General features: G+C 50.3%; 1 protein-coding gene across 1 annotated transcript in view; it reads right to left on the bottom strand.

The window, feature by feature from the left end:
* The window catches only part of plcd4b (phospholipase C, delta 4b), a 58,190-nt gene that overhangs the window by 27,261 nt on the left and 9,695 nt on the right, over positions 1-21,234 (bottom strand). The window contains exons 5-9 of the mRNA XM_073046265.1: positions 20,895-21,024; positions 16,578-16,812; positions 7,463-7,664; positions 2,025-2,169; positions 937-1,089 (exon numbers count right to left, since the gene is read on the bottom strand). Of these exons, the coding sequence (XP_072902366.1) occupies positions 937-1,089; positions 2,025-2,169; positions 7,463-7,664; positions 16,578-16,812; positions 20,895-21,024 (865 nt within the window). The remainder of the gene's footprint in view (positions 1-936; positions 1,090-2,024; positions 2,170-7,462; positions 7,665-16,577; positions 16,813-20,894; positions 21,025-21,234) is intronic.

Below are 21,234 nucleotides of genomic sequence, written 5' to 3' on the forward strand. Positions count from 1 at the left end.
TCTTTTGTCCACCCTGCTTGTTACTTCCTCGAAGAATGCTAAACAGATTTGGAAACTACTTTGTCACTTGAAATCCTTCAGATTAACCTCTCCATCACAATATTCCTAATACTTGTGGAATACCCACAGAAACGTCCAAATTTATGCAGAAAATATGGTGGGAATAGTTTTCTGTCACCAACACTTTATTCCTCATAGTCCATCTAGATAGCATAAACATCAATTTCTTCCACTTCTGGTAATTTTTTTCCCCTCCCCTTTCCTTCTTCTTCAATTTCCACTTACTTCCTTCTCCTCACCTGCCTATCACCTCATCCTGGTGTCTCTCCTCCTCCCCTTTCTTCCATGTTCCACTCTCCTCTCTTATCAGATTCCTTCTCCAGCCCTTTACCTCTCCCACCTCCCAGCTTCTCACTTCATTCCCCCCCCCCTCACCCACCTGGCTTCACCTATCACCTTCAAATGTCCTCTTTCCCCTCCTCTATCTTCTCATCCCGGCATCTTCCCCCTTTATTTCACTCCCAATGAAGGGCCGTGGCCCGAAATGTTGACTCTTTGTTCCTCTCCATAGATGCTGCTTAACCTGCTGAGTTCCTCCAGCTCATTGTGTGAATTACACTTTTATTTCGCCCTCTATTATCACTTTACCCTGTTTACCTGTAATGGGCGGATCTGTATGAACAGTAAGCAAGGCTAGCTCTTCACTGTATCTCAGTACATGTGACAATAATAAACCAATTCCAACTCTATAACACACTACACCCTGCCCCTCAGGCTGAAGACCCCTTCAGCTCAACAGAATCCCAATCCATCAGGGAAAATAAATTTTTGCCGAATGTTTAAGGCTCTCGCAGACTCTGGAGCCAGTCGCCTGCCCCTGACAAGTGGTCAGAGCAGTGTGTGGGGGCACAGAGGGGGCTGCCGTTCTGTGCTCACCTCTGGAGAGGGGAGTGTGCTGGGGACCTGCACGTCAATGGCACTTGTCAACAGCTTCTCCCCCAGGATGGTGGTGAGGTGATGGGCCATCACTGTCTGTTGCTCCAGGCTGCAGTGGTTCTCGATGGACAGGATGACGGGGAGATCGGAGGTCTGAAAGGGAAGGAACGTGGGAAAGTGAGAGGGGCAAACTCACTACCACACATTCCTCCTCAGTCACCCCTCTCCACCCACCCCATCACTCTTCTCATCCTCCCCAATTACTCCCTCCCTCCTAAGCCCTCCCCAAAGGCCCCTCCCTCCCTATCATTCTCTTCTCCTTCCCCCACCCCCCATTCACTCCCTTTCCACCCTCCTCAACTACCCTTCCTCACCCTCCCATATCACTCTTCTCCATTCCCAACACTCCCCTCTCTCCCTACCCACACCCCTCGATCACCCCTCCCCATTCACTCCACATTCATGTCGCTCTATCCCAATATCCTCCCCTCCCTACCTTCCCTTATCATTCCTCAATCTGCCCAGTCACTGCCCCCCCCACTTCCCGCGTCCTCCTCCTTCCTCAATCACCCTTGCTCACCTTGCCTCCCCCTCCACCCCCACATCACTTCCCCGTCCTCCCAACCATCCTGTCCCCACGCACTCCCCTCCCTCCCCAAAAATACCCCCCCCCACCACCACCACCACCAGGCGCTAAGATGAAAACTGGCCACTTGACCTTTCTCTGTCACAGTGCTATGCTCCACAGGAGTTTCATTGTCGCTGGGGCCAATCCCTCCCGGGGGGGGGGGGGGGGGGGACAAGGACCGTTGCTACACACACCCTACACTAATACACTTCACACACTCAGCCCACACACTAATACATCAGCATACGTGCACACTAACACGCACACTCAAGGTATCTCCCACCCGTAACGCCAGCCGGCATCGCTAGACAAGTCCCAGCCACCTCCTAATCCTGTCACACCAAGAGGTCTCGGGAACGAGCTGACAAGCGGGGTTCAGGAATATCCCAGAAAGCTGCTTCCACAATGCCGGTGCTGGGGATAGGGGGGCGCAGGTCAGTGCCGAATGCCACGCACGCACCTTGAAGGCGTACTTGTCCACCACGGAGATGACGTCCTTGAAGAGGATCTTCGAGGTTAGCGTGTGTCCGTGGTAAACCACTGGCTCCTGGTTCGGGCCGTCCCAGCAGTCCACCTCCACACAGCGGCAGCCCTTCTTCAGAGCCCTGCGGTGGAGAGGAGAGTCCGTGCAGGAGACCTGGCACTTGGCAAGGCCCCGTCACCACCTGTCCTGGGTAGGAGCCTGTCTGTGTGAGTTGGGGGAGGGAGGAACGGGGCTGCTGTTGTGTTCTGTGTTGTTTGTGGGCAGGCTATAATGGCTTCAGAATATGTGGCGACACTTGCAGGTTGCCCCAAGCACATTCTTAAGTTGTGTAGGTTGTTAAAGAAAATTAGACATTTCACCGTGTTTCCATGGAAACGTGATAAATAAAAAGGAATCTGAGGTGCATGAACTGGGGAGGAAAAGAGGGGAATTAGTCCCAGAGCTGGAGGGAGGGAGGGAGGGAGGGACAAATATCTCATACTTTGAGGGGCTGAGGTATGAGGTTCCCACAGTCTGACAGACTGAAGGATGAGGAATTTAGAGTTTGAAGGAATGAGGGACAAGGCTCCCAGAGAGTTATTGACCTAGGGATGAGGAACCCAGAGTCTGAAGGACTGAAGGACAATGTTCCCAGCGTTCAAGGGACTGAAGAATGAGGTTCCCAGAGTTTGATGGACTGAGTGACGAGGATCCCAGAGTTTGAGAGACTGAGTGACGAGGATCCCAGAGTTTGAGAGACTGAGTGACGAGGATCCCAGAGTTTGAGGGACTAAAGGACAAGGTTCTCAGAGTTCGAAGGACTGAAGGACGAGGTTCCCAAAGTTTGAGGGACAAGGATCCCAGGGTTTGAGGGACTGAGGGATGAGGATTCCAGAGTTTGAGGGACTGAGTGACGAGGTGCCCAGAGTTCAAAGGACTGAAGGACGAGGTTCCCAAAGTTTGAGGGACAAGGATCCCAGGGTTTGAGGGACTGAGTGACGAGGTTCCCAGGGTTTGAGGGACTGAGTGACGAGGTGCCCGCAGTTTGAGGGACTGAGTGACGAGGTGCCCGCAGTTTGAGGGACTGAGGGACGAGGTTCCCAGGGTTTGAGAGACTGAGGGATGAGGATCCCAGAGTTCGAGGGACTGAGGGACGAGGATCCCAGGGTTTGAGGGACTGAGGGACGAGGTTCCCAGGGTTTGAGGGACTGAGTGACGAGGTGCCCGCAGTTTGAGGGACTGAGTGACGAGGTTCCCAGGGTTTGAGGGACTGAGTGACGAGGTTCCCAGGGTTTGAGGGACTGAGTGACGAGGTGCCCGCAGTTTGAGGGACTGAGGGACGAGGTTCCCAGAGTTTGAGGGACTGAGTGACGAGGTTCCCAGGGTTTGAGGGACTGAGTGACGAGGTGCCCGCAGTTTGAGGGACTGAGGGACGAGGTTCCCAGAGTTTGAGGGACTGAGTTATGAGGTTCCCAGGGTTTGAGGGACTGAGTGACGAGGTTCCCAGGGTTTGAGGGACTGAGTGACGAGGTGCCCGCAGTTTGAGGGACTGAGTGACGAGGTTCCCAGGGTTTGAGGGACTGAGTGACGAGGTGCCCGCAGTTTGAGGGACTGAGTGACGAGGTGCCCGCAGTTTGAGGGACTGAGGGACTGAGTGACGAGGTTCCCAGAGTTTGAGGGACTGAGTGACGAGGTTCCCAGGGTTTGAGGGACTGAGTGACGAGGTTCCCAGGGTTTGAGGGACTGAGTGACGAGGTGCCCGCAGTTTGACACGCGGAAGGATGAGGATCCAGTATTTGAGGAACTGAGGGAGGTGAACAGGGAGCTCCAACCTCCAACACCTTCTAACCTCTCACCAGCTTTGGGATGGGGAGTTTGGGGAGGGGTGGAGTGTGGGACCTGAAGTCAGCAACATCAGGAGGAAGGGCAGTCTCGAGAGAGGGGAGTCGCCACCGGGGTGAGGTGGGAAAATGGATCCCAGCAGCGTGCTGGTGCGTGAACAAACAGAGAAAAATTCTGAAAAGGAGCCAGCTGGAAAGGGCGGTGAAGAAGGCATTTAGCATCCTGGCCTTCGTGGGTCAGTGCACTGAGTATAGAATTTGGGACCTTACGTTACAGTTGTATAAATGTTGGTGAGGGCACACATGGAGTACTGTGTATGGTTCAGGTCATGGTGAGACTGGAAAGAGCAGAGAGAAGATGGTATGGAAGTCACAGCAGCGTAGGTGTTAGTTAACGTTATTCCAGTATCAGCGTCTCAGGTTCAATTGACACCGCAGTCTTGTACGTTCTCCCCGTGACCAAAAGTGTTTCTTCTGGGTGCTCCAATTTCCTCTCATTTTCCAAAGACTACATATTAATAGATTAATTGGGTGTAACTGGGAGTGTGGGCTTGTTGGGCCAGAAGAGCCTGTTACTGTTCTGTCTGTCTGCATAAAAAATAAAAGATTTACAAGGATGATGCCAGGGCCAGACGGACGTGGTAACTGGTGGGGGGGGGGGGGGTGGCCACGCTAAGGCTACACTGGTGGACAATATCAGTCTTTTCCTCAGCATAGTGGAGACCAAAGCTAGGAGGCATGGGTTTTGGAGCAAGAGGGGAAGGTTTAAAGAGGACCCTGAGGGGTGGAGGGGCAGGTAGTGTTCAGGTAGTGCTGAGGAAGCAGGAAGTCTGCAGAACGACTTAGACAGATCAGGAGAATGGGCAAAGAAGTTGCAGATGGATTATAGTGTAGGGAAGTGTGTAGTCATGCACTTTGGTAGGAGGAATAAAGGTGTAGACTATTTTCTAAATGGGGAGAAAATTCTGAAATCAGAGGTGCAAAGGACTTGGGAGTCTTTGTGCAGGATTCCTTAAAGGTTAGCTTGCAGGTTGAGTTGATGGAAAGGAAGGTAAAAGCAATGTTAGCATTCATTCTGAGAGGACTGGAGTATTCAGTAAAAGCAGGAATGTAATGCTGACGCTTTATAAGGCATTGGCCAGAATGTGACTGACGTATTGTGGGCAGCTTTGGGCCCCATATTCCCTTAAAGATGTTCTGGCATTAGAGAGAGCCCAGAGGAGGCTTACAAGAATGATTCCAGGAACGAAAGGGTTAAAGCATGAGGAGCCTTTGATGGCTCTGGTCTTGTATTATCTGGAGTTTAGAAGAATGAGGGGGGAATCTCATTGAAACCTATTGAATATTGAAAAGCCTAGATAGAATGGTGGTGAAGAGCATGCTTCCTTACATGGGGGTATCTAGGACCAGGGTGCACAGCCTCAGAATAATTTTAGAGCAGAGATGAGGAGGAATTTCCTTAGACAGAGAGTGTGAACCTGTGGAATGATGGTGGAGTCCAGGTCATTGGGTATATTTTGAAGTGGAGGTTGATATGTTCTTGATTAGTAAGGGCATCAAAGGGTATGGGGAGAAGGCAGGAGAATGGGATTGGGCGGGATAATAAATCAGCTATGATGGAAGAATGGAGCAGATTCAACGGCCTAATTCTGCTGCTTTGTCTTATGGTCTCACTTTTTCCATGTAGAGGATAGTAAACATATGGAATGAGCTGTCGAGGGAGCGGTTGAGGCTGGTGCAATAGCATCATTTAAGAAGGACTTGGACAAGTACATGAAGGGTGGGGCTTAGATGGAACTGCAGATTAACGTGAGAAATTAGGACTAGCTGAGTGGGGACAGTGGACAGCATGGACTAATTGGGCCGAAGAGCCTGATTCAGTGCTGTATGTCTCTGTGACCCAAGCTGCCTGGAGGTTCCCTCCCCAGACAGCAAAGGGAAGGTGAGATGACACCTGCAATGGTGAGGAAGAGCTCAGATGGGGGGGGGGGGGGGTGGTTTCAGGATGAAGAAACTTCATGAGAGGTTCTGAGTCCTATCTCGGAGAAGTTCTAGAGTGGGGGCTGCAGTAGGATTGAGCACAAGGAAGGGGTGAAGGACGGGAGCATAGCAGTTAGCTTAATGATTTTCAGCACCAGCAATCAGGGTTCAATACCTGCCGCTGCCTGTAAGGAGTTTGTACGTTCTCCCCATGACCACATGGGTTCCCTCCAGGTGCTCTGCTTTCCTCCCACATTCTAAGGAAGTTAGTAGGTTGTAGGCACGCTCTGGCCTGGCGACCGTTGTCCCAGCACATCCTCAGATAGTGTCCGTTGCTGACACCAGCGATGTATTTCACCGTATGTTTTGATGTACATGTGACAAATAAAGCTAATCTAAACATTTCTTGATGCCTTTATGACTGAATACGTGAATCCCAATTGCCTGTATCAGGTCTGTATGCCTCTATACCAAGCCCACTCAAGTGTCTGTTTCAACATCTCTTAAGAGCATAGAAGAGTACAGCACAGGAACAGGCCATTCAGCCCATGATATTGTGCTGAACCAATTAAGTTAGTAATCAAATGGCCAACTAAACTAGTCTCTTCTGCCTACACAATGTCCATGTCCTTCCATTTTCCTCACATTCATCTGCCTATCTAAACGTCTCTTAAAAGTCCCTAATGTATCTGGCTCTACCACCACCCCAGACAGCACATTCCAGCCATCTTCTGTGTGTCTGTGTGAAAAAACTTGCCCCTCATATCTCCTTTGAACTTGCCCCCTTCTCACCTTAAATACATGTCCTCCGGTATTAGACATTATAGACATAATGAAGGTTGAATATGAAGGCAGAAAACAGGGTTAATGGCAGGATTCCTAGCAGTGCAGAGGAACAGAGAGATCTTCGGATCCACATCTGTAGATCCTTTGAACTTGCCATACAAGTTAATAGGGTAGTTAAGAAGGTGTATGTTGTGTTAGCCTTTACTAGTCGGGAAATTGAGTGCTAGAACGGTGAGGTAATGTTGCAGCTCTATTACACACTGGTTTGACCCCACTTGAAATATTGTGTTCAGTTCTGGTCACCTCGTTACAGGAAGGATATGGAAGGTTCAGCGAGAGTGCAGAGATTTACAAGGATGCTGCCTGGATTAGAGAGCATGTCTTATGAGGATAGGTTAAGCAAGATAGGGCTTTTCCCTTGGGAGTGCAGAAGGTTAGAGGAGACTTGATAGAGATGTACAAGATCATAGTAGGCATAGACTGAGTGGACATCCAGAGACTTTTGCCCAGAGTGGAAATGGTTAAGACAAGAAGGTCTAGTTTTAGGGTGACTGGAGAAAAGTATAGGGGGGAAGACAGAAGCTTGCTTTTTCTCCCACACAGAGAGTGGCCGGTCATAGAATGCACTGTCAGGGTGGTAGTAGGGGAAAATACATCAGGAACGTTTAAGGGGCTTTTAGATAAGCACATGGATGACAGAAAAATGGGCGGAGTTGTAGGAGGGAAGGTTAAAGGTCAGGACAACATTGTGGGCCGAAGAGCCTAAACTGTGACATAATGCTCTTTCTATGTTCTGAAATAGGTTTGGGGTGGGGGTTGATGGTGTACCTAATATAACCTTCAACACTACTGTGTCCCCGAAGCTGGTCCTCGAGCAGGTAGGTGTTGTGGGAGGAGGAGATGAAGTAGTGGCACAGAGGCTGCGTCATGTCCTGGTAGACAGGTTCGTGCTCGAGATTGAAGATGGATCCTTCCGGAGAGCAGAGGTAAATGAGGAACCCATCCAGCGTCATGGCATACAACTTCCTGGCTGCAAATAGGCAGATGGCGGATGAGACAGTGACTGAGAGGAAACTAAATGTCAAAGTGAGTCATTAATTCGGAGGTGAATAGCTAAGGTCTCACTGACAGTGTGACCCTCCCATAGTGCATCATTCTCTCAGTATTGCCCCTCTCACAGTATCCTTTATCAGTACCACCACTCCCACAGTGTGACCCTCACTAACACTCCTCCCACAGTGTGTCCCTCTCACTAACACCCCTCCCACCGTGTGACCCTCACTAACACTCCGCCCACCGTGTGTCCCTCTCTCACTAACACTCCTCCCACCGTGTGACCCTCTCTCACTAACACCCTTCCCAGTGTGTCACCCTCTCTCACTAACATCCTTCCCACAGGGTGACCCTCTCTCACTAACACCCCGCCCACCGTGTGACCCTCTCTCACTAACACCCTTCCCAGTGTGACCCTCTCTCACTAACATCCTTCACACAGTGTGACCCTCTCTCACTAACACCCTTCCCACAGTGTGACCCTCTCTCACTAACACCCCTCCCACAGTGTGACCCTCTCTCACTAACACCCTTCCCAGTGTGACCCTCTCTCACTAACACCCCTCCCACAGTGTGACCCTCTCTCACTTACACCCTTCCCACAGTGTGACCCTCTCTCACTAACATCCTTCCCACAGTGTGACCCTCTCACTAACACCCCGCCCACCGTGTGACCCTCTCTCACTAACACCCCTCCCACTGTGTGACCCTCTCTCACTAACACCTTTCACACAGTGTGACCCTCTCTCACTAACACCCCTCCCACCGTGTGACCCTCTCTCACTAACACCCCTCCCACTGTGTGACCCTCTCTCACTAACACCCTTCCCACAGTGTGACCCTCTCTCACTAAAACCCCTCCCACAGTGTGACCCTCTCTCACTAACACCCTTCCCACAGTGTGACCCTCTCTCACTAACACCCTTCCCACTGTGTGACCCTCTCACTAACACTCCTCCCACAGTGTGACCCTCTCTCACTAACACCCCTCCCACAGTGTGACCCTCTCTCACTAACACCCTTCCCACTGTGTGACCCTCTCACTAACACTCCTCCCACCGTGTGACCCTCTCTCACTAACACCCTTCCCACAGTGTGACCCTCTCTCACTAACACCCTTCCCACCGTGTGTCCCTCTCTCACTAACACCCCTCCCACAGTGTGACCCTCTCTCACTAACACCCCTCCCACAGTGTGACCCTCTCTCACTAACACCCTTCCCACAGTGTGACCCTCTCTCACTAACACTCCTCCCACCGTGTGTCCCTCTCTCACTAACACCCCTCCCACAGTGTGACCCTCTCTCACTAACACCCCTCCCACTGTGTGACCCTCTCACTAACACTCCTCCCACCGTGTGTCCCTCTCTCACTAACACCCCTCCCACAGTGTGACCCTCTCACTAACACCCTTCCCACAGTGTGACCCTCTATCACTAACACCCTTCCCACAGTGTGACCCTCTCTCACTAACACCCTTCCCACCGTGTGACCCTCTCTCACTAACACCCCTCCCACAGTGTGACCCTCTCTCACTAACACCCTTCCCAGTGTGTCACCCTCTCTCACTAACACCCTTCCCACAGTGTGACCCTCTCTCACTAACACCCCTCCCACAGTGTGACCCTCTCTCACTAACACCCTTCCCACCGTGTGACCCTCTCTCACTAACACCCCTCCCACAGTGTGACCCTCTCACTAACACCCTTCCCAGTGTGTGACCCTCTCACTAACACCCCTCCCACAGTGTGACCCTCTCTCACTAACACCCTTCCCAGTGTGTGACCCTCTCACTAACACCCTTCCCACCATGTGACCCTCTCTCACTAACACCCCTCCCACAGTGTGACCCTCTCACTAACACCCTTCCCAGTGTGAGACCCTCTCACTAACACCCCTCCCACAGTGTGACCCTCTCTCACTAACACCCTTCCCAGTGTGTGACCCTCTCACTAACACCCTTCCCACCATGTGACCCTCTCTCACTAACACCCCTCCCACAGTGTGACCCTCTCACTAACACCCTTCCCACCGTGTGACCCTCTCTCACTAACACCCCTCCCACAGTGTGACCCTCTCACTAACACCCCTCCCACAGTGTGACCCTCTCACTAACACCCTTCCCAGTGTGTGACCCTCTCACTAACACCCTTCCCACCATGTGACCCTCTCTCACTAACACCCTTCACACAGTGTGACCCTCTCTCACTAACACCCCTCCCACAGTGTGACCCTCTCACTAACACCCTTCCCACAGTGTGACCCTCTCTCACTAACACCCTTCACACAGTGTGTCCCTGTATCACTAACACCCTTCACACAGTGTGTCCTTCTATCACTAACACCCCTCCCACGGTGTGACCCTCTCTCACTAACACCCCTCCCACAGTGTGACCCTCTATCACTAACACCCTTCACACAGTGTGACCCTCTCTCACTAACACCCCTCCCACTGTGTGACCCTCTCTCACTAACACCCCTCCCACAGTGTGACCCTCTATCACTAACACCCTTCACACAGTGTGACCCTCTCTCACTAACACCCCTCCCACAGTGTGACCCTCTCTCACTAACACCCCTCCCACTGTGTGACCCTCTCACTAACACTCCTCCCACCGTGTGTCCCTCTCTCACTAACACCCTTCCCACAGTGTGTCCCTCTCTCACTAACTCCCCTCCCACAGTGTGACCCTCTCACTAACACCCCTCCCACAGTGTAACAATCTCTCACTAACACCCCTCCCACAGTGTGACCCTCTCTCACTAACACCCTTCCCACCGTGTGACCCTCTCTCACTAACACCCTTCCCACCATGTGACACTCTCTCACTAACACCCCTCCCACAGTGTGACCCTCTCTCACTAACACCCTTCCCACAGTGTGTCCCTCTCTCACTAACACCCCTCCCAGTGTGACCCTCTCTCACTAACACCCTTCCCACCGTGTGACCCTCTCTCACTAACACCCCTCCCACCGAGTGACCCTCTCTCACTAACACCCCTCCCACAGTGTGACCCTCTCTCACTAACACCCTTCCCAGTGTGTCACCCTCTCTCACTAACACCCTTCCCACAGTGTAACCCTCTCTCACTAACACCCCTCCCACAGTGTGACCCTCTCTCACTAACACCCGTCCCACAGTGTGACCCTCTCTCACTAACACTCCTCCCACCATGTGTCCCTCTCTCACTTACACCCTTCCCACAGTGTGACCCTCTCTCACTAACACCCCTCCCACAGTGTGACCCTCTCTCACTAACACCCCTCCCACCGTGTGACCCTCTCACTAACACCCCTCCCATAGTGTGACCCTCTCTCACTAACACCCTTCCCACAGGGTGACCCTCTCTCACTAACACCCCTCCCACAGTGTGACCCTCTCTCACTAACACCCTTCCCACAGTGTGTCCCTCTCTCACTAACACCCCTCCCACAGTGTGACCCTCTCTCACTAACACCCTTCCCACAGTGTGTCCCTCTCTCACTAACACCCTTCCCACAGGGTGACCCTCTCTCACTAACACCCTTCCCACCATGTGACCCTCTCTCACTAACACCCTTCCCAAAGTGTGACCCTCTCTCACTAACACCCCTCCCACAGTGTGACCCTCTCTCACTAACACCCTTCCCACAGTGTGTCCCTCTCTCACTAACTCCCCTCCCACAGTGTGACCCTCTCTCACTAACACCCCTCCCACAGTGTGACCCTCTCTCACTAACTCCCCTCCCACAGTGTGACCCTCTCTCACTAACACCCTTCCCACAGTGTGACCCTCTCTCACTAACACCCCTCCCACAGTGTGACCCTCTCTCACTAACACCCCTCCCACAGTGTGACCCTCTCTCACTAACACCCCTCCCACCGTGTGACCCTCTCTCACTAACACCCTTCCCACCATGTGACCCTCTCTCACTAACACCCTTCCCACAGTGTGTCCCTCTCTCACTAACACCCTTCCCACAGTGTGACCCTCTCTCACTAACACTCCTCCCACCGTGTGTCCCTCTCTCACTAACACCCTTCCCACAGTGTGTCCCTCTCTCACTAACTCCCCTCCCACAGTGTGACCCTCTCACTAACACCCCTCCCACAGTGTGACCCTCTCTCACTAACACCCCTCCCACAGTGTGACCCTCTCTCACTAACAACCTTCCCACCGTGTGACCCTCTCTCACTAACACCCTTCCCACCATGTGACCCTCTCTCACTAACACCCCTCCCACAGTGTGACCCTCTCTCACTAACACCCTTCCCACAGTGTGACCCTCTCTCACTAACACTCCTCCCACCATGTGTCCCTCTCTCACTTACACCCTTCCCACAGTGTGACCCTCTCTCACTAACACCCCTCCCATAGTGTGACCCTCTCTCACTAACACCCTTCCCACAGGGTGACCCTCTCTCACTAACACCCCTCCCACAGTGTGACCCTCTCTCACTAACACCCTTCCCACAGTGTGTCCCTCTCTCACTAACACCCCTCCCACAGTGTGACCCTCTCTCACTAACACCCTTCCCACAGTGTGTCCCTCTCTCACTAACACCCTTCCCACAGGGTGACCCTCTCTCACTAACACCCTTCCCACCATGTGACCCTCTCTCACTAACACCCCTCCCACAGTGTGACCCTCTCTCACTAACACTCCTCCCACCGTGTGTCCCTCTCTCACTAACACCCTTCCCACAGTGTGTCCCTCTCTCACTAACACCCTTCCCACAGGGTGACCCTCTCTCACTAACACCCTTCCCACCATGTGACCCTCTCTCACTAACACCCTTCCCACAGGGTGTCCCTCTCTCACTAACACCCCTCCCACAGTGTGTCCCTCTCTCACTAACACCCTTCCCACAGTGTGTCCCTCTCTCACTAACACCCTTCCCACAGGGTGACCCTCTCTCACTAACACCCTTCCCACCATGTGACCCTCTCTCACTAACACCCCTCCCACCATGTGACCCTCTCTCACTAACACCCCTCCCACAGTGTGACCCTCTCTCACTAACACCCTTCCCACCATGTGACCCTCTCTCACTAACACCCCTCCCACAGTGTGTCCCTCTCTCACTAACACCCCTCCCACAGTGTGACCCTCTCTCACTAACTCCCCTCCCACAGTGTGACCCTCTCTCACTAACACCCTTCCCACAGTGTGACCCTCTCTCACTAACACCCCTCCCACAGTGTGACCCTCTCACTAACACTCCTCCCACCGTGTGTCCCTCTCTCACTAACACCCTTCCCACAGTGTGTCCCTCTCTCACTAACTCCCCTCCCACAGTGTGACCCTCTCACTAACACCCCTCCCACAGTGTAACCCTCTCTCACTAACACCCCTCCCACAGTGTGACCCTCTCTCACTAACACCCTTCCCACCGTGTGACCCTCTCTCACTAACACCCTTCCCACCATGTGACCCTCTCTCACTAACACCCCTCCCACAGTGTGACCCTCTCTCACTAACACCCTTCCCAGTGTGTCACCCTCTCTCACTAACACCCTTCCCACAGTGTGACCCTCTCTCACTAACACCCTTCCCACAGTGTTACCCTCTCTCACTAACACCCCTCCCACAGTGTGACCCTCTCACTAACACCCTTCCCAGTGTGTGACCCTCTCACTAACACCCCTCCCACAGTGTGACCCTCTCTCACTAACACCCTTCCCAGTGTGTGACCCTCTCACTAACACCCTTCCCACCATGTGACCCTCTCTCACTAACACCCCTCCCACAGTGTGACCCTCTCACTAACACCCTTCCCAGTGTGTGACCCTCTCACTAACACCCCTCCCACAGTGTGACCCTCTCTCACTAACACCCTTCCCAGTGTGTGACCCTCTCACTAACACCCTTCCCACCATGTGACCCTCTCTCACTAACACCCCTCCCACAGTGTGACCCTCTCACTAACACCCTTCCCACCGTGTGACCCTCTCTCACTAACACCCCTCCCACAGTGTGACCCTCTCACTAACACCCTTCCCAGTGTGTGACCCTCTCACTAACACCCTTCCCACCATGTGACCCTCTCTCACTAACACCCTTCACACAGTGTGACCCTCTCTCACTAACACCCCTCCCACAGTGTGACCCTCTCACTAACACCCCTCCCATAGTGTGACCCTCTATCACTAACACCCTTCACACAGTGTGACCCTCTCACTAACACCCCTCCCATAGTGTGACCCTCTCACTAACACCCCTCCCATAGTGTGACCCTCTATCACTAACACCCTTCCCACAGTGTGACCCTCTCTCACTAACACCCTTCCCACAGTGTGACCCTCTCACTAACACCCTTCCCACCGTGTGACCCTCTCTCACTAACACCCCTCCCACAGTGTGACCCTCTCTCACTAACACCCTTCACACAGTGTGACTCTCTCTCACTAACACCCCTCCCACCGTGTGACCCTCTCTCACTAACACCCGTCCCACAGTGTGACTCTCTCTCACTAACACCCTTCCCACAGTGTGACTCTCTCTCACTAACACCCCTCCCACAGTGTGACCCTCTCACTAACACCCCTCCCACCATGTGACCCTCTCTCACTAACACCCGTCCCACAGTGTGACCCTCTATCACTAACACCCTTCACACAGTGTGACCCTCCCCTCAGTACCGCCCTTTCCACAGTGAGACACCTTCCCCTTTGATATTTTCAATTCATTTCTAGGATCTGACGCAACCACGATTCCTGCTTCCCAATGCCCTTTGGAGTCCAGAAATTTCAACCTCAGCTTTGAATGACCGCACATCCACATTTATTCACTGTAAAAACTTGGGTGATGTTTCACCCAAGACCCACTTTTTGCACTAACTTGGATATTCTGTGAAGGTCCAGAATTCTACCCTTTCTGTATAGAATCACCTCCATCGCCCTCCACTGCAGACATCTCGAAAGGTACTTCGAGGCCTTTCTCCTCACCTCCTTTCTGAACGGATGACTCCATTCTCTTAGGCCATGACCTTTGGTCATGGCAGAATTCTTAGTAATGTGAAGGAACAGGATCGTAGGTTACAACAAGGTGCACAGCTGGGCTGAGAAGTCACAGGTGAAATTCAATCCCAAACGTCGATTTGAAGCCAGAATACAGGGCTAATGGTAGGATTTGTAGCAGTGTGGAGGAACAGAGGGATCTCGGAGTCCACATCCATAGATCCCTCAAAGTTGCCGTGCAAGTTGATAGGGCGGTTAAGAAGGTGTATGGCGCACTGGCCTTTATTAGTCAGAGGATTAAGTTAAAGAGCTGCAAGGTATTGTTGTTGCTCTAAAAAACCCTGGTTAGACCACACTTGAGTATCGTGTTCAGTTCTAGTTGCCTCATTCCACATCCTTCCTATAATAACCATATTACTGGTTATATGGTTATTATAGGATAGATGTGGAAGCTTTAGAGAGATTTACCAGGATGCTGCCTGGATTAGAGAGCATGTCTTAGGAGGAGAGGTTGAGCGAGCCAGGGCTTTTCTCTTTGGAACAAAGGAGGATAAGAGGGTGACTTGATAGAGGTGTACAAGATGGTAAGAGGCATAGATAGAGTGGACAGCCAGAGACTTTTTCCCAGGACGTAAATGGCCAACACCAGTAGAAATCCATTTAAGGTGAGTGGAAGGAAGCTTAGGAGAGTATTTTGAGGATATGACGAACATAGTGGCTCGTGGGTGGATCTCGTATACTTGGATTTCCAGAAGGCATTTGATAAGGTGTCACATAAAAGACTTATCTATGAGGATGCATAGATTTGGGAGTAATTTATTAGCATGGATAAGGTTTTGGTTAACCAATGGAGGGAAAAGTGTTGGAATCAATGTGTGTACACCACTGGTTGGAAGTCAGTGGAGTGTGGAGTGCCACAGGGGTCAGTGCTGGCCCCACAACTGTTCACGATATACATTAACAATTTGGGAGAGGGGACTGAGTGTAGCAAAGTTGGCTGATGACTCTAAACTGAGTGGTAAATCAAATTGTACAGAGGATGTAGAGTCTGCAGAGAGATATAGATAGGTTAGGCGAGTTGGCAAGGGTCTGGCAGATGGAGTAAAACATGATCACTTTCTTTGGAAAGAAAATTAGAAAATCAGATTATTATATAAATGGTGAAAGACTGCAGCATGCTGCTGTGCAGAGGGACTTGGGAGTGTTTGTGCATGAATCCCAAAAGGTTGGTTTGCAGGTGCAACAGGCTATCAAGAAGGCAAATGGAATGTTGGCTTTCATTGCTAGAAGGATTGAATTTAAGAACAGGGAGGTTATGCTGCATCTGTAGAGGGCACATGGAATACTGTGTGTAGTTCCGGTCTCCTTACTTTAAAAAAGATACACTGGCTTTGGAGACGGTGCAGAAGAGGTTCACCAGGTTGATTCCAGAGATAAGGGGGTTTGCCTATGGGTAGAGATTGAGTCACCTGGGACTATACCTGCTGGAATTCAGAAGAATGTGAGAGAATCTTATAGAAACCTATAGAATTATGAAAGGGATCAATGAGGTTGAGCAGGAAAGTTTTGTTTTTCCCAACTATGAACTATCACTTACCAAGTGGGGGGAAAACCTAGAACTAGGGGGCATAGCTCAAGATTTGGGGGAGCAGATTTAGAAAGGAGATGAGGAGAAACTGTTTTCCCAAAGAATAGTGAATCTGTGGAATTCTCTGCCCAGGGAAGCAGGAGGCAAACTCATTAAATTTATTTAAGTCGAAGTTAGATAGACTTTTGCATAGCAGGGAAATTCAGGGTTATGGGGAAAAGGCAGGTAAGTGGAGCTGAGTCCAGGATTAACCTAACTGAATGTCAGAACAGGTTCGATGGGCTAGATGGCCGACTCCTGCTCCTGTTTCTTATAGTCCAATGAGATGTTAGAGGAAGGTTTTAACTTCTGGTTGCCGTACCTGTCTCTGACGGCTCATATTTGATGATCAAGTCCATGGCAAACTTCTCCACACCGCCCTCTGGCTCATGCTGCTCATGGGTCAAGAAGTCCACAAACTCCAGGAGGGTCAGCTTCTTCCCGTCCTTGGAGAACTCGTTGAACAGATGGTGAACATCATCCCGCTTCGTCAGCGCTTTGTAGAACAGGACAAACTCCTCACCCTCCAGTGTTCCCGACTGGGACCTGTCCGCCATCTGAAACACAACACGAGCAGAAAGACAAAGGGGTGAGAAATATCCTCAGGTCCCTACAGGAGCCCGGTATTCCCACCTTCTTACTCTGGCTTCTTCCCCTTTCCATTCCAGTCCTGATGAAGGATCTCATCCCAACACGTCAACTGTTTATTCCCCTCCATAGATGCTGCCTGACCTGCTGAGTTCCTACAAAATTTTGTAAATACTACTATTGGACTTGGGCTTAGTGCATGAGTTTGGACCCACCAGTCCACTCAAATTGGTCAAAACTAAAGTCTGAAATAAATAATCCAATGTATTCAACTTCACAACTCTAACAGTAAAACTAGGTGTGCATCTATACTGTTTCTTTTAAGAAATAACCCTTTGAATTTAGGAAATAAGAGCAAAATATATTAAGTCGGTTAACCACTTGCAATGTTTGCTAAAAGCTGGCTTGGCTGATTTTAAGGTAATGGAGGGTGCAGGAGAGGTTGCTGATTGGATTAGCGGCATGACAACATGGTGGTTACCACAATTCTTTATAGTGCCAGCAATCAGGATTCAATTCCCTCAATAAGGTTTTCCCCATGACCGTATGCTCCAGTACCCTCCCGCATTCCAAAGACCTACAGGTTAGGGTCAGTAGGTCATGGTCATGTAGTGTTGGCACCAGGACCATGGTGACACTGTGTTGCCCCATGTACCTCCTTGGGCTGTGTTAGTCTTTGATGTTTGTACGTACATGTGACAAATAAAGCTAATCTTTTAAAAATAACTTTTACAAAATGCTGGGGGAACTCAGCAGGTCAGGCAACATCTATGGAAAGGAATGAACAGTCAACATTTCTTGCCGAGACCTTTCATCAGGACCTGCTGAGTTCCTCCAGCAATCTGTGTGTGTTGCTCTGGATTTTTAGCATCCGCAGCAGCTCTTGTGTTTAATCTTTTTAAAATATATTTTTAGCCATGATGCCAACTTAAACTAATTTAACTTGCCTGCACGTAAATCATCTCCTTCCATCCTTACACATTCATGTGTCTGACAGCCTTTTAAACACGATTCTTGTATCTGCTTCCACCAGGAACCCTGACAGCACATTCCAAGCACCTAACACCATCTGCGAAAACCCTTGTTTCATAAATCTCCTATAAACGTACTCCTTCTCGCCTTAGACCATAAGACAAAGGAGCAGAATTGGACCATTCAGCCCACCTAGTCTGAACCACCAGTCCATGATACCTTGCATAACTTTATCAGGTCCCCCCTGCCTCTGCCACGGTAGTGTGGCGGTTAGCGCCACGTCATTGCCGCTCGGGGCATTCCGCAGCTCGGAGTTCAATTCTGGCGCTGCTATGTAAGGAGTCTCCGTATGCCCTGCCCAAGGAATGCGCGGGTTTTCTCTGGGTCATCCAGTTTCCTCCCACAGTCCAAAGGCGTACCAGGTAAGTTCATTGTTAATTGTCCTGTGATTAGGTTAGGGTTAATCGGGTTTGCCGGGGGCTGCTGGGGTGGTATGGCTCGAAGGGCTGGAAGGGCCTACACCGCGTTGTGTCGCTAAAAATAAAACAACCAAGTCTGTCCAACCTCTCCGTACAGCTCAAAACTCTAGTCCAGGCAGCATCCTAGTGCACCTCTTCTGCACCCTCTCCAAAGCCTCCACATACTTCCTGTAATAGGGCAACCAAGTTCAAGTTCATCATCACCTGACTGTACATATATACAACCAAACGAAACAACACTCCTCTGGGCCACGGTGCACCTACAAAACATGTATCACACACAGCACATAAAACAAAGTATTGCCACAAATAAGTTAATAAAATATAATTCATAAATGCATGGTGTGTGTACACAGGTAAACAATAAACAGTAATCTGCTAGTGACGAGACTTTGGTGTTGGCACAGTCTGAGGGAAGAAGCTGTTACCCAGTCTGGCAGCCCTAGTCCTGATGCTCCTGTATCTCCTTCTGATGGTAGAGGGCCAGAGAGATTGTGGGATTAGTGGTAGGGATCCTCAACAATGTTTCAGGCCCTTCGTCTACAACACTTCCAGTAAATGTCACAAATAGGGGAGGTGGCAGTGATCCTCTCAGTGATTTTTTCAATCCAGAATTACACACAGTACTCCAGGTGTGTCCTATCCATCACTCCAGGGCTGAGGAGCTTTATATACTGTAGATGGGAACACAGGAAAATGTGGAATTCATCGCCCCAGGCAGCTGTTGAGGTCAAGTCATTGGGAGTATTTAAAGAGGATTTTGATGGGTTCTTGATTGGTAAGGGTGTTGATGTTTACAGGGAGAGGGCAGGAGAATGGAGTTGAGAGCGATGACAAGTCAGCCATGACCAAATGCAGAGCGGGTTCAATGGGCTGAATAGCCTACTTCTACTCCAACTGTATGCCTTATGGTCTACAACAGATGCAGGAAAATCCATTCCCAACATTCAGTAGGATCGTGGATGAATCACTCCAGGCCTCATCTCCTCCTCACCGCCTGTTCTCCACAGCACTCAGTTCCTCAAATTATCAAAAATCTACCCACCATTTTCTTCAAATACTTCTAGTGGTCCAAGACATCACAACCTAGAGAGTCACCAGCTGCTATTGAAGGACAAGTCTTTTCTCCAGGGAGGGATTGTTAAAAACAGGAGTGATCAGGGGCATGAGACTTAGACTTAAGACTCAGCTGCAGAACTGGGTTCGCCCATTGAGCCTGCTCTGCCATTCTATCGTGGCTGACCTACTTTCCCTCTTAACCCTATTTTCCTGCCTTCTCTCCGTGACTTTGACGTCCTTACTAATCAAGAACCTATCAACTTCTGCTTTAAATATTTCCAATGACTTGGCCTCCACAGCCATCTGTGGCAATTAATTCATCACCTTCTGGGTAAAGAAATTAAAAGGGGCATTGGGGCAAATTCTTCATGCAAAGGATGGTCTGTATTTGGAATGAGCTGCCAGAAGTAGTGGTTGAGGTGGACACATTAGCAGAATTTAAAAGAAATACATACAAAATCCTGGAGGAACTGATACAATTCCTTCTTCTTCAACCCTTTATTTCTTCCAGTTATTGCCTCCCAGTTTCTCACTTCATCCCACACTCCCCCACTCACCCACCTTCCCCTTCACCTGGTCTCACCTATCGCCTATCAGCTTGTACTCCTTCCCCTCCCCCACCTTCTTATTCTGGCTTCCTCCCCCTTCCTTTCCACTCTGCTTGTATTTCATGTAATTGCCTATGTATCTGCAATTCTACACTGCCCCCTAGTGGAAGCTACTTGGGTATCGCATTCTTTGAGTAGAGACTACTCTGATTGGTTAACTCTTATCTACAAATTTGAATGGAATGTCTGTTATCCATGGTATGAGAAGAGCAGAGCACACTGGCCCGCCATCTCTTCTCTATTTCTTCTTTGTTCTTTCCTGCCATTCACTACTAGACTCTTGCTGCTTTCCATTTCCAATTCCTTTGTCTTCTTCATGCTAATAAAATGATCATGACGTAACAAGCTTTATGCCTCATTCTTGACTCCTGAAAGAACTTTGGATCAAAAAACATCAGAATCCAACAACGGGTAGGAAAGGTTTAGAGGGCTATGGGCCAAACACGGTCAGAAGGAACTAGCTCATTGGGAACACAGTCAACATGGATGAGTTGGGATGAAGGGCCTGCTTCCTAGGTTTGTATGACTCTAAACTGAGTGACAAATTACTTCACCTGTATGGTCAGGGTGGCATGATGGTAGAAACAGAGGCTAGGTGAAGATGGGTTTGTAGACTCCAAGGGAAGAATCAAGTAACTGGTCTGCTTCTTCAATGAGCTAGGACAAAATGATGGGCCAAACAGCCAGGGACTAGCCCAGCACATCCGTCGGTTCCCCCTAACAAGAATCACACTCGACGACTTAGGAACAGCTTCTTCCCCTCTGCGATCAGATTTCTGAATGGTCCATGAACACTACCTCATTATTCCTTCTATTTGCACTATTTATTTTGTAACTTAGAGCAATTTTACGTCTTTGTTCTGCTGCCACAAAACAACACATTTCACAGGTCGCGTAAGACAGCGAGAATGAATCTCACGTTGAGGGTCCCACCTTAAAGAGCCGTAAGGAGTGATCTTCATTCATGTCGACGTTCATCATCTGCAGTAAATTTCGCACCTCCTTGAAGTTCATCCGACCATCCTTATCCTTGTCAGCCTTCTGGAAACAGTCACTAATCCACATGCGGGAGTGAAGGAAACAGAACACACTGTACAAAGAGTGACACTCCCTCCTCATCATCTGCTAACAGGCTCACAGTATAGACACCAGTCATTACCAAGAGGACAATGCTACTTTCACACTGTCCCATCACACACACACACCCAGGGTCAGACACAGAGTGAAGCTCCCTCTACACTGTCCCATCACACACTCCCGGGGTCAGACACAG

This window comes from Hemitrygon akajei, chromosome 5, assembly GCF_048418815.1.
Source record: "Hemitrygon akajei chromosome 5, sHemAka1.3, whole genome shotgun sequence".
Taxonomy (NCBI): Eukaryota; Metazoa; Chordata; class Chondrichthyes; order Myliobatiformes; family Dasyatidae; genus Hemitrygon; species Hemitrygon akajei.